The 15,038-nt window shown below is 38.3% G+C and overlaps 1 protein-coding gene across 1 annotated transcript in view; it reads left to right on the plus strand.

Annotated features, from left to right (window-relative positions):
• Window positions 1–15,038, plus strand: part of SRRM3 (serine/arginine repetitive matrix 3) — a 547,157-nt gene that overhangs the window by 491,373 nt on the left and 40,746 nt on the right. Inside the window, exons 9-11 of the mRNA XM_082246736.1 lie at window positions 31–81; window positions 3,173–3,277; window positions 5,303–5,486. Coding sequence (XP_082102862.1) covers window positions 31–81; window positions 3,173–3,277; window positions 5,303–5,486 — 340 coding nt within the window. The remainder of the gene's footprint in view (window positions 1–30; window positions 82–3,172; window positions 3,278–5,302; window positions 5,487–15,038) is intronic.

Here is a 15,038-nt window from a genome sequence, read left to right on the forward strand (position 1 = left end):
AACAGAATTAATTGTTTTATTCCTGGACAGATCAAGAAGCCCCAAGAACAAAAAAAAGGATAAAACTAAAGACAGAAAAAGGTATATACAGTTGTGTCTGATATTCTGGTGTAAACTATTGTTCATCAAAAAATTGCTAATTGGAGCAGATGTTAAATCATGTTAACTATATTTTATTATTAATCATTTTATTATTCTCATTTTATTATTAATCATTTTATTTTATTATTAATCATTATTTTATTATTAATCATTTTATTTTATTATCTTATTATTTTATTATGAATCATTTTATTTTATTATTAATCATTATTTTATTATTAATCATTTTATTTTATTCTCATTTTATTATTAATCATTTTATTATTTATTATCCTTAAAAATGTAAAATGTGGAAATATTCTTTTTTTTTAAGCCATGACATTAAAATGCTGCATTAACAGCTAATTTTAGCGTGCTGCTGGTACATTAGGCTTTAGTGTAAAAAAGCATTGCCACCTTAATCAGAAATCTAGGCAAAAAGCTAAATATAAATCATGCTGAGTGTCTCTTTTCTGTCTGTTTTCCTTATATATAAGACCCAGGCATCATATGAAATCAAATGGGAACTTACAAGGAAAAATATGCTCTTAGATAGGGTTAATCACACTTAACAATGGGATTTTATAGATAATTTGCAGATATACTTGTGTACAGTCATGTAAAAAAGCAATTACACCCCGTTTACATTTTTTCAGCATATTTAAACTGGCAAACATTAGCCTTGATTCAAACAGTGTCTACAGATAAAGGTAATGTACTTGAACAATTGACACATAAAGCTGCCATGGTGTATTAATTTTCATAGTCTAAATGACCGAAAATGGAATTTGTCATATGGAAACATAAATCTACCACTTCAGACCCGTTACCTTAGAATCCAATGCTTCAGATTAAGTGCCGATGATTGGAATGTGAAACTTTTCTTATTTAAACTTCAAACATCCAGGGTATGGTGTACTCTTTGCTATTGACATGTGTGGTGCCATCATGTTCTGCAAATAAAAAAAAAATGATAGACCAAGTCAACACAAATTTCCTAAATGTTCTAGTTGCTTCTGCCATTGCTTTTGTGGTGATGCCTGCAAAGTTTTCAGGTAGGTTCTGCTTTCACAAGGCATTTAGCAAGTGTAGCCTGCAAAGTTTTCAGGTAGGTCCTGCTTTCACATGGCGTTCAGCAAGTGTAGCCTTGTTTGCTGCACAGTGTCAGGGTATGCAGGGCTATTACAAAGCTGTCATCCACTCTCGATTGGGCGCTCAGTATCAGCAGACTGGCTGTGATAAGACGGAGCTGGGAATCCCGCAGGTGCCTGCCTCTCCTCAGGCTGCTTCGGTACCGGCACAGCAGGCATCCACCCAGGCTGTCAGTGAGGTGCATGGCGCCTGTACACCAGAGTTCAGTGCTGTGTGTGTCAGTTTCAAACGAATACAAGCATCTCCTATGTGCATGCATGCTCCCATGTACTTCCTTGCAGTCCCCCTGCCTACACTGCGCAAGTCTAGTCCTTCACTTTGCTGTTATATTATCTGACTGATTTGCACTATGAAGAGTGTTTCTTCTTCTTTTCATGGTACTATTTCTATGTGGAACTTTACTGCACAGCGATCTGCTGGTATACCCAGAAGTATAATCATCTGTTTAGATCCCTGAAGGAGGTTGGAGGTTCCATATAATAATATAACAAGTGCTACTTGACCTCTCCTCAGTGAGGGTCATCTTTGTCTGGTAAACCCCACCTTTACACCCAGGTGGTCTACGTAGTGGTCCTATCGCTGAACAGACTTCAGGTTACTGGGATACACAATTTTTTTTATTTCTGCCCTAAATTGAGAAGATAGCACACCTTTGAAGTCCAGTCTAGTTTTTCTCTTATAGGGTGTTTTTTTATAGGGTTTTTCATTTTTTTTAAAAATCAACAATTTAATGCAGTGCATTTCATTTTTCACATGACTGTATTTTGTTAAACATTAAGCCACACAAAAATCACACAAATCCTCAGCATATGTACATCTGTACAGTTTTTTCATAGTACACCTAGATTATATACAGTGTATATATTTATATATATATGGCAATAGTGTACTTATTTTTTCAACATTACAAAAACAATAGAAAAGCCAAATGTTTCTTCTTTTTATTCAAGTATATGGCTTTTTTCTGTAGGCGCCTTTTAATGTCTATTGTTTGCCTGTTCAAATATATAAAAAAAAAAAAAACAATTTTGATTGGGGTGTACTTAATTTTTCACAGGACTGTATATTGTTAGGCACTAAATTTAAAAGGAAAGAATGGGACTTTCACAGTGCTTCACATCTCAGAAATGAACAAAAACAAATAGCTTTGTGTTTTACTATTTGGGGATGTGGTGCTTGCTATACCCACTTATGCCTTTGTTACATATTGTTAGATACAAGGACACTTTAGCATATATACATCTGTATTTTCCATAGCACACCTGGGTTATATATAAACAGTATGCCATTATAATCCAAAAAATGATGGCATTAGTGGTCAAGCAAAGTGCATTTTTTAGAAGCAATAATCCACATTATAGCAGTGAAAAGCTAAGAAATGACATGGCATTTCTACTGTGCCTGTAACAGTCTGGTCAAAGTCACAATTTGATGTGGAGAGACATTATTATCTTCAGCACTCTCTAGGGAAACAAGGCTGCCAGAGCAAGTGTGTTGCTGGCTGTGGCATGCAGACAACAAACCCAACATCCCTATCTGATGAAATCTGCTATCATGGTGTAATTATTATGGCTAGTGTCCACATCTGAAAAGCAATATGAATGAAGCAATAGGTTCTTAAGTTCTAACATTTCCGCAATCTATTAAAAATGTGTGTTTATTGTTGTCAGTGAGTTTTTTTTCCTGGTTCATTCTGTCCAGGCTACACAACCGTATTTGGGGGGAAAAAATCTACCTGTTGAAGACCAGTCAATCCATTGGAGTGCTTGACAGTGATTAGAAGTCAATGATTCATTCGACCTGCTGTTATCCACCAAGGACTAAAATAACAATTTAGTTGGTTATGTGTTAAAAAAAAATGGTTTGTTAATCAGTAGATTTCAAAATTGTTAAAATATTTTATAACATTCTCTTCACTGCACTAATACTGTTTTGGCAGATCTCACAGTGGCTCAGTGGTGCGAAGAACGCACAGACGCAGCAGCTGCAGTTCTCACAGTCCATCACCTTCTTCTGATTACAGCACCTCCAAGTCGCCATGCAGGTAGAGTATGTCTTTACTTTACAGTTTGCCAAAGTTGCACCAGAAGACTAAACAAAAATTAAAGCACAGAAAAAAACTTTATATTTTAGTACCTTCATGTCCCATGCCAGTTTGCCCTACCTTTCCTGATTCTAGACATTATTTTGGCTCCTTAATATGACAGACAACCATATTGACAACAGAGAGCCTGGGGAGAAAAAAAGGCTACAATCTAGAAAATTCCCTAAACATACATTTTTCTTTCAGTGAAATTACTGCTTCTAGTTTTTACACAGCAGTGCTGTATGCTGGCATAGACGAGTAACAGCCACACCACTCAGTATCCTCATACAGACTTGTATTGCAGAGAAGAGGAAGTAGTGAATGTGGTCACATCTACTGAAAGCAGTGTAAGCAAGTCATATTTAGACACCCAGCATAGTTGTTGTAACAGAAAAGTGGAGGTAGGACTAGAAAAGTCGTTAGTACAAGGTCTATCTCACTGCATATCTAGTTCTGTGATGTCAGTTGAGCTTTAGGCATATTTTCAGGTTAAATTGCCCAAGTTAGTGTCAGATTTATTTTAAGTAAAGGTTATTATTCAATTTTTTTAGGGTATTTCTTTGCATTCTTCTATCAATCTTTAATATTAAGGATAGCTATATATGCCAAGATGCGGTCACACATCTTAATTTGGATTGAGTTTGGTCAGCCCATATTTTACCATATTACCATAAATGTATTAGAATGCCTGCCTTTATATGCACATGAAATTTAATGGCATCCAAGTCTTAGTTCGTAGGGTTCAATATTGAGTTGGCCCACACTTTGCAGCTATAACAGCTTCAGCTCTTCTGGGAAGGCTGTCCACAAGGTTTAGGATTATGTCTATGGGAATGTTTGACCATTTTTCCAGAATCCAGAAGCGCATTTGTGAGGTCAGGCACGGATGCTATACAAGAAGGCCTGGCTCGCAGTCTTTGCTCTAATTCATCCCAAAGGTGTTCTATCGGGTTGAGGTCAGGAGTCTGTGCAGGCCAGTCATGTTCCTCCACCCCAAACTCACTCATCCATGTCTTTATGGACCTTGCTTTGTGCACTGGTCCAAATCATTTGGTGGAGGGGGGATTATGGTGTGAGGTTGTTTTTCAGAGTTTGGGCTTGGCCCCTTAGTTCCAGTGAGGAGGAACTCCTAAGGCGTTAGAATACCAGGACATTTTGGACAATTTTATGCTCCCAACTTTGTGGGAACAATTTTGGGATTGCCCCTTCCTGATCCAACATGACTGCACGCCAGTGCACAAACAAGGTCTAGGAACTTGACTGGCCTACACAAGTCCTGACTACAACCCAATAGAACACCTTTTGGGATGAATTAGAGCAGAGATTGCAAGCCAGGCCTTCTCGTTCACATCAATGCCTAACCTCACAAATGCGCTTCTGGAAGAATAGTCAAACATTCCCATAGATACACTTCTAAACCTTGTGGACAGCCTTCCCAGAATAGTTGAAGATGTTATAGCTGCAAAGGGTGGGCCAGCTCAATATTGAACCCTACGGACTAAGACTGGGATGCCATTAAAGTTCATGTGCATGTAAAGCAGTGGTTCTCAACTCCTGTACTCAGGACCCACTAACTAGCCAATTTTTTGGTATTACCTTGGGGAGATGCAGAACAGAATACTACAATCACTGAGTAACAAATTATATCACCCGTGATGTATTTCAGTTATCTTGCAAACCTGGCCTGTTAGTGGGTCCTAAGGACAGTAGTTGAGAACCACTGGTGTAAAGGCAGGTGTCCGAAAACGTGCCATTTGATAATATAGTGTATTTTAGGCAGTAGTGGTAAGATTTGTGGTAATAGAAGTGGGTTTACTTTGCATATTTATGTAGCAATCGGTTGCCAATCTACCATCATGTTTTGCACTCACATAAGAGCTTTTTTGACCGCCTCCTCTCTATGCTTGTAGCTTGTTATGGCTAAAATTCATGTAAATACCTGATCTTGTAGAAGTAATTGATTGATATTCCTAAAACTTGTAGACAAAGTCCCAAGCGTAGACAAGATGACCATAAAGCTACTAGCCACAGATCCAGCCGTAGCCTGTCTTCTTCTGGCACTGCTCACAGTCGATCTGCCACACCACATCAGAATGGGCACAAGAGTGGCAGTCATAATGGTCACCACAGTCAAGGGCATGGCACCACTATAGAGAAACATTTGGATGTAAGTATACATTTATGAATGACTATTTGTGTCAAGTAATCTTTTACCGCTCTCACCCTGTGCTCCTTCCTGTACTACCTTGTCTGGTCCTTTTAGTATATGATCTATATTCTTCCACTGAGGTTTAATCATTTCACATATTGCTGGGCATAATACTTTAAAAAGACTTCCAAAGTTACTGTGACAATACGTGTAAAAAAACAGAACAACCTGGATAAGTCAAGGCTGCTGTTTGGTTGATGGCCAATCCCCTTGAGTGTTCCATACCTCCATCATTAAGCTGAGAGGCTTTAAGCAGATTATTCTTGGGACAATGACCTGTTCATGGATAAAAGAATATCTGTGGACTGTGCTTTAAATGTATTTAAAGCAGATAGGTCTGGCCTATGTATACCTAATATGTTTTCTCCCTCTAGCAACCTTGTTTTTTTTTTGTTTTTTTTTTGTATTTTTTAATCATACGTTAGAAAGGGCAAACCAATTGTGCAGAATGTGTAGAAAAGGTTGGAATATTAGGTATGTCACAAACATACTTTATTATGCCCCTGTTACGGCTGTCTTTAAAAGATGATTTGATCAGACACTTGAATCAGTATTTTCTCTCAGTAGTATGTCATGCAGTCTGTAAAGTTTAAGAGAAAACTAAAACTATCATTGATATGCAAGAAGCACTTGTAACCTGTCTTGGAAAGTAAATCTCCTGTGAGGTCATAGTTTAAGATCCAGTTGCATGATATGTTTTTTTTATTCATGCCATGGAAAAATGACTGACAGTTGAATAATATGAATTCAAATGTGAAACTCACTCCAAGTAATACAGCATTAATTATTACAGGAGGATATTTCTAGAGTTTACAAAATATTGTAACGTACATTCAAAGAAAAAAAGCAGGAACATTTTACATGAATTTCAGGAAATAAATAATAATTGATTTCTGTACTGGAAGACATTTAAAAGTACTGCACTACTGAATATTCCTGGCAAAGTCTAGAGCTGCCTCATACCCTGGTTCAGCTTCCTATAGGTCATCGAGACCACCTGTCACAGTGTTGGATCAATAGTGATATGAAGGAAAGGTGGGCCTTGAATTTCAGGACTCCCATAACAATCGGGAATACATGTAAAAGATATGGGTGCCTGAAATGTATTAGTTTAGTCATTTAAGTATATTTTATCAGTTTAGTAGTAATAAGTAGGGATGATCGAACGGTTCGGGTCCACCATCGGTTCGGCCCGAACATTGGGTGTTCGAGGTTCGGCCGAATTTAGAACTTTTTGCCCAAAAAGTTCGGAATTCGGCAACCAGAACCGCCCAAAATGCAATGCTTCAGGAAATGGGCTTTAAAAGCCCGTGATTGGACCAGAACCATTAGCAAAAGCCAATTGAGGGGGCAGGAGAATGCTAGGAATGTGATTGGAGTGACTAGGGGGTCCCTAGACCAATCATTAGTGAATACGCCCCCCCAGTATATAAGATCGCCCCCGCCATATTCCCAGCATTGTTATACTGGACATGGAAGAGAGTGGAAGCAGTTCTGTTAATTTTACTTTAAAAGTGTCATTTAGCTATTTTTAGTGTGAGGAAAGGGATATCTAGTGTAGTTAGAGTGCTCCTTTACACTTAAGTTAGCTTCAAAAATTTAGTTTCTGTAGGGAAAGTGTTAAGTGTCAGGGGACCGTAGTGTAGTGTAGGGTTAACTGACAGTGACTGCTATGGCAGGGTGACAAAACCCTTCCATAGCAGGGTGACCGCTATAGAGAAATGATCATTTCTCTGAGTTGCTTCGGGACAGGCATGTGGCTTCTCACCAGCAAGCATTTTTTATGCTGCAGGGGCTGCCACTGCCAGTGCTTTTTTGAGGACATGTTTGATGTCAGACATGACATCTGAATATGTGTATAGGGGGTATATATAGACATATATGTCTGAATATATACCCCTAGACATATATAGGTGTGATAGTAGCAGAAATAAATGCTTGCGCTAATGAAATCATTTACAGTAATATATTTCTGCTACTATCACACCTATATATGTCTAGGGGTATATATTCAGACATATATGCCTATATATACCCCCTATACACATGTTCAGATGTTTTGTCTGCCTCAAAAGAACCCCAAAAAATGCCAAAAAAACGCTAGCGTCAAAAAAAAAAGATGCCCAGGTGTGTTTTTGCTGGCATTTTTTGGGGGGTTTTGGAGGCAGGCAAAACATCAGAACTTGTGCACAGTACCACTATACACAAGTTCAGATGTTTTTCCTGACTGCAAAGAACCAAAAAAAATGCCTGCTATTAAACCGGCAAGGTGTTACAGCAGAGAAGCCATATTCCTGTGCTTAAAGTTTTCTAATACAAACGATCTTTTTTTTTTTCTGGTTCTGGACATGCTACAGACCTGAAACTTCACATGTACACTTTTTAGACCCCCCAGATACTAAATCCAAAGTAAAAATCAAAAAATCTCTTTTTTTTTTTTTTTTTTTTAATTTTCCAATAATTGGCTTTTTTATCAAAAATGACAATTTTTAAGAACTTTTTTTGTGTGATTTTGTGTCTGGGGGGTCTAAAAGGTGTACCTGTGAAGTTTCAGCTCTGTAGCATGTCCAGAACCAGAAAAAAAGATCATATAGGTGTTAAAGTTAAAGGAGGGTCCCGACCCACATCCCTGTTCTACTGAAAAATTATCTTTTTTTTTTTCATGGTTCTGGACATGCTACAGAGCTGAAACTTCACATGCACACCTTTTAGACCCCCCAGATACTAAATCAAAAAATCTCTTTTTTTTTTTTTTTTTTTTAATTTTTCAATAAATGGCTTTTTTATCAAAAATGACAATTTTTAATAACTTTTTTTTGTGTGATTAATAGTTAATGGGGCATGACCCAGAACCCTAGGCACTTTTTAGGGGCATTTATTGGGTTTTAGGGCTTCAAAATGGTGTTTTTTGATTACAGAAGTTCGGGTCCCATTGATTTCAATGGGGTTCTGAAATCCGGGCCGAACTTTCGTGAAGTTCGGGTGTTCTGGTCGAACCGAACTTTTCAAAAGTTCGATCATCCCTAGTAATAAGTTGCTACATTTTAACAATTGACAGATGTTCTTTAATCTCCTGGGGGTTAGATGGGATGATAGGCACTCTTGGCATTTTAGGTTAAACATCAAAGAGAAGGCACCAACATGATTTTGGCAGGCATCTAAATGTTATTAGATATTGTAAATAAAATGTCAATATTAACATATAACAAAAAAGAAATAACACATTTATTGAACTTAAGCCACATGGCAGTTTTCATTTACATTATAATCTCTAAATATTCTTTCATCAGAAAAAAATAGTGTTACACTAAGCACAAACATGAGCAGTGCAAATTGAGCATTTCCCCCCCTTTAGGGAAACAATGTGTGAAATTATCTAGTACATTCAGAAAGAGGGATTTGAGACGATTTAACTTTTCTTGTAAAAGTTGAGCATAGCCCAACTCCTCCCCCACTCACACCTCCCAGACCTCCCAACTGTCCAGTGAAGCTGCGCCTAGTATATTAAAGCTGAACTATGGGAAAAGTAAATGACTTCCCCTGCAATGGGGCTGCACCCACACTACTAAGGTTTATGTCTGGAGGACTGGGAAACATAGCTTTACTTATCTGATCCTTTACTTCCACATGATTCTCCACACTGCAACAATGGCTCCCGGAGCCTCTTCTCCCCTGCTGTCCGACGGTCAGATGCCCTCTGACATCATCAAAACTGATGCAGAGACCATAGCCCTGCATTGGACATGAGAAATCCCATGGACACAGTCTACTTTTAGAGTGTAGGGGAGTTCCAGTTTCCAGCAGAGCATGGGGAGGGATGGGTGGGGGCTAATCAGGTAAGTAAAAGTGCTTTTATGGTCCCCTAGACATAAACAAGCAGTTAAACCTTGCAGTGCAGATTCAGCCTGGCTGCAAGGAAGGACTTTTACTTTTCCCAGAGTTGGGATTTAAAGAACAAATAGAGGGTTGACTTACTGACCCATGATGGAGTCTTAGGTGGCAGGAGGATCAGGGCTAAGTTAATCTTTTATAGAGCAATGTGATATTTACATATACTTTCAGCAGCCATATATTGATATTTGCACTTGTTTTCAGTGGTGTTCACTGGAACGAACCTCTGCTTATGCATTTTATCATCATATGCTCTGTTGGATATACCCAGATTGTTATTTTTAGTTGCGTAGATGTAATATTATGATTGCTATTCTTTGCAGTGTTATTAGAGGAATGTTCTTCTCTGCAAACATGTACATTTACTTGTTGATAAGACATATACAAAGGCATATTTAATACTGCACTCCAAAGGACAATGATGATTTACAAAGTCCAGTAATTTGTCTAATTCATTTTACCATTAATAGGATCAGTGAAAGATTTAAGCTGATTTGTTATTGTTTGTTATTGCACTTTGGTCTTTGTTTTATGTATGAACCAAATGTAGTAGAAATAGAAAACAGCAGTTTTGTGACATAGTAATATAGTGTATTTCATAAAGCTTAATACATATTTAAATCAGAAAGTCCTTCAGTAACATCAATTTTTTCTATAGTATAGTATTTTATTTCTTTCGTCAGGTATAAATGACAAAGTTCAATCAAAGCCCTTTTTACAAATTTCTGTAGCTACAACAGGATACTCTTTTAGTGGATATTGTATAATTTCTCCTAAAAATAGCTATTCACATTCACAATATGTTAATTCTTTTAGAATTGTTTTCTAATAGGAATATCTGCTCTTTGGCAACTTGAATTAGCAAGAAAATTATATAGTTAATTTGTTAAAAAAACAGTATTTAATTAACCTTAAGTAAATATTTATACAAAGTAAGTACAGTATCTCACAAAAGTGCATAAACCCCTCACATTTTTGTAAATGTTTCATTATATCTTTTTATGTCACAACACTGAAGAAATTACATTTTGCTACAATGTAATGTAGTGAGTCTTTGGGGTCATTATCATGTTGGAATACTGCCCTGCAGCTCAGTCTCTGAAGGAAGGGGATGATTCATGCTCTGCTTCAGTATGTCACAGTACAAGTTGGCATTCATGGTTCCCTCAATGAACTGTAGCTCCCCAGTGCCGGCAGCACTTATGCAGCCCCAAACCATGACACACCCACCACCATGCTTGACTGTAGGCAAGACACACTTGTCTTTGTACTCCTCACCTGGTTGCCCCCACACACGCTTGACACCAACTGAACCAAATAGGTTTATCTTGGTCTTATCAGACATGGTTCCAGTAATGTCCTTAGTCTGCTTGTCTTCAGCAAACTGCAGGCTTTATACTTCCTTCTGGGACGACAGCCATGCAGACCAATATGATGCAGTATACGGCGTATGGTCTGAGCACTGACAGGCTGACCCCCACCCCTTCAACCTCTGCAGCAACACTGGCAACAATCATCCGTCTATTTCCCAAAGACAACCTCTGCATATGACGCTGAGCACATGCACTCAACTTCTTTGATCGACCATGGCAAGGCCTGTTCTGAGTGGAACCTGTCCTGTTAAACTGCTGTATGGTCTTGGCCACCATGCTGCAGCTCAGTTTCAGGGTCTTGGCAATCTTTGTATAGCCTATTCCATCTTTATGTAGAGCAACAATTCCTTTTTTCAGATCCTCAGAGAGTTCTTTGCCATGAGGTGCCATGCTGAACTTCCAGTGACCAGTATGAGAGAGTGAGAGTGATAACACCAAATTTACCACACCTGCTCCCCATTTACACCTGAAACCTTGTAAAACGAATGAATCACATGACACCGGGGAGGGAAAATGACTTATTGGGCCCAATTTGGAAATTTTTAATTTTGTTTCCAGCGGCTTAGACATTAATGATTGTGTGTTGAGTTATTTTGAGGGGACAGTAAATTTACACTGTTATTCAAGCTGTACACTCACTACTTTACATTGTAGCAATGTGTAATTTCTTCAGTGTTGTCACAGGAAAAGATATATTAAAATATTTACAAAAATGTGAGGGTGTACTCAATTTTGCGAGATACCGTGGCTTATTGTAAAAAGAAGACACTCCTCACTGCAGTCGGTTTGTATGAATGAGTAGTTATTACAATGTTGCAAAATCATAACATTTAAAATACTGACTATATGGTTGCTTACCTCAGGAATATTTATGTCCATCAATTCTGGAATTCTTGGTACTTGTGATCAAGATTTCAGGGTAGTCAAGGAAATATCATGGGTATAGATCATGCTACATGCTTGCCTATTTATACAATATGCCATGTCAATGCAGCATTTGAACTTTAAAGCAATACTGTCACATATGAAAAAAAGGCTTCAGTTGTGAAAGAAACACCATGCATCTATATTAGGTCAAACTTTTTCCTTGCTGCACAATAAGAGCCTCCAGAACTAATTTTTCAGGTTTACAATACAGCAGAGTTTAGACATATGCAATGCTAGTGCCTCTCATTGGCAGCTACATTGAAGTGAGGAAAATGCAGGCATGTATAGACTTCAGCTTTGTAGAAAGTAAAAAAAATATAGCACTTATGGGACTCTCAGGGCACAAAGAGGAGGAATTTCAACCTGAATAAGATATGCGCATGCCTGTGGCCTAATCTTTCATTTTTCAAACCATTAAGTACTGTATTCCTATTTCTTGCACTTGTTCTATTTTCGCTATTGTTTTGCAATATTCCCTGTGCTTTCCCTTATTTCAACCCATTCATCTTAACAGATACAGGTTCTCTTTTCACTTGGTTTGTGATGTTGATAACATTTACCCAATCTTATCTATTGGTGTACGCACCCTTGTCCCCTCTGACTTGAAGAAGTTGATGCACTTATCTTCAATTATAAAAACAAATTAAATATTTCATGATTGCTAATATTTTCTTTATTATATATAAAAAACCCCAAAAAGTATTCCTACAGTCTTCTCAATGCCACCATTGTAGAACAAACACCTATGCTGCAGGTGCATAAACAATAAGTCAAGGGTAGTGGGTGGTTTAGATGTTAGGAAGTTTAGACACTTAGAAATCGTGACCCACCAATTTATTTTATTGAAATGAACACTGGTGCACAAACAGAAAGTCAAGGGTAGTAGATGAATAAAGTAAGTGTAAAATCAAGTACAGGACTCCAGCTGAGTATTCCTAGACCCTGGCTTATAGGCTGCTACCTTTAGGTGATTGGACACTGGAAAGGTTTTAGGGACATGCCCCTTTGGCATCCACTCTAAAAAATGTAACCCTACCAAACTTTGTGAGTCCTCAGTTTTTTGCTAGTGTCCTAAGGTGATTAATCCCTTTTTGTTTATGGAGAAATCACTCTTACCATAACTATTTATTTTATCTTTAAAGTCTTTAATCAACTTTGTAATCAACTTCACTGTCTTCTTATACAGCGATAGATGCAGTGTATCCAAAAGCCTGTAATGTAGCTTCAGGCACTGGATCCTGGATGATCTTCAACTTTAGCAAAAAATGTACTTATCTGCAGGGTGCTGTACAGGTCCATGGCTAGGGTCCATCCCTATGGAACCCAGACCATGAATACAGTGACAGGTGAAACCTCGACCTTCTATAGAGACCAGTGACAAGCACAAGTAAGACAGGGCCACCCTGAATCTCTAAACAGTTCTGTAAAAATGAGCACTGTGTTTGGATTGCACTTACTTTACATTGTAAACTTTTCAAACTTGGCGCTAAAACTCAGCCACTCAGAGCTTAGTCTGAAGTGGATGACCAAGTGATACATCACACCACAGGTCACACGCTTTAACACCACTTCCACTGGCACTTCCTCCCATCCTTTTGCATTGAGGACCTTACTACAGTACAGACTGCACTTGGGTTGCTGTAAACTCCTTCTTGGAAAAGCTTACCCTGTATTCTGCACCCTACTCTATGAGTACCCCAAAGAAGTATACCCTCACCCATAGTTAATGCAGAACTAAGGTGAAAGGGAGCCATGGCAAAAGCCGAAGGCCCACACAACACTCTACCTCAGAGTGACAATGCTTTTCTTGCACCAGAGCAGGACCCATTTTTAACACCAAACTTGCATCCCATTGTAGCTCTTTCCCAGGCACACAACAACTAGCCTACTTGACTAAGGCAGATTTTCTGCAACTATTTTACAATTCATTGGACAACTATTGGCTTTAATATTGCCATCTCTGTCCAGGGCACAAAAACACCTTGGCTCCTCCTCCAGCTCCACCTTCTCTTCCTGCAGTGGACCCTAATATGCCTGGCCTAAAAAAGACAGACATGGAAGGGAATGAATTGGACCATGTTAGAGGAGGCTGCAGAAGACTTCACCCCCCCCCCCACCACCATTCTCCTATACACCTATGGCTTTATGCAATATGCTCACTTGGTTGCACTTGAATCTTCCCTGTCTCGGCATGTTTGGGTAGGAAAGAGATCTACTAAATGTAAGCAAACATTTCCCATCTATGAACAAATAGGGTGGTGATTTAGGATTATTGGGTCAATCCAGAAAAGATTTTCACTCCTCTGAAAATCATTGCTGAGCTCTATTCGGTGGAAAAATATTTCACTAAAAACTGGTCTGTTCTGTACCAATTGAAGATGTTCCTCCATTCAAGGATTCTGCATATAGGATGTTTGAGGTGCTCTTAAGGGCTCTCTATACTTTCACAGGCCCAACTCTACAACCAGTTATTGTTGCAATTTCTGTTTGTCATACCACAGCTAACGTTAACATTAACAGAGAAATTACCTTCTGTTCTGCTCTTTTTTTGTGGATTCTCTAAACAAAGTGATGACACATATTTCCAGAACAGCTCTAAATTCTATTTGCATGCACAGAATCTTGTGGCTCAAAGCATAGTCAGCTGAAGCTGCCTGTAAAAGATGCCTAACACATATGCTCTTTAAAGATGGAAGTCCCTTTGGGTAGGCACTTGACAGATTTATGAAAGATGTCAAAAATCAACTTCTTCTAGGGCCTTTACCTCCTTAAAACACAGACCACCTCAAAACTCTAACCAGGTTTAAACTTCAAAACCTACTGTAAGCTCAGCCCCTACTTTTAGCTTAAAGGGTAACTTCACTTTTGTGGGGAAAAAAATATCAAATAAAGAAAAAACAATATAGCGTATACAATTGCAATACAAATCATATTGTAATTGAATGTTATTAAAAATTACCTTTCCTTTTCAATCTGCAGCTGTCGTAATTTTCTGAAAATGCAATGCAATATGGCTACCTGAATCTGTTCTGTACACAGAATATGTACTGGCTACACCCCAGAAACAACATTTCCTGCCTTTTGTGATTGGCTCACCAATTTTCCCAGAAGTCTTCCTAAGATAAAAGTCAGATTTCTGGCATCCCCTGAAACAAAAATGTAATTTTTGCTGAGATACTCCCAATAGGAACACGTCTAAAGGGATGCAGGCCCAGCAGCTTCCCTTATTAGGGCTTTGCAGCTGCCACAGCTGATAGATAATTATCAAACCACTCCCATTTGACCCACTTAGCACAGAGGAACAAACAATGATTTCCTC

Source organism: Pelophylax lessonae (assembly GCF_965119305.1).
Source record: "Pelophylax lessonae genome assembly, chromosome: 2".
In the NCBI taxonomy this organism is placed as follows: Eukaryota; Metazoa; Chordata; class Amphibia; order Anura; family Ranidae; genus Pelophylax; species Pelophylax lessonae.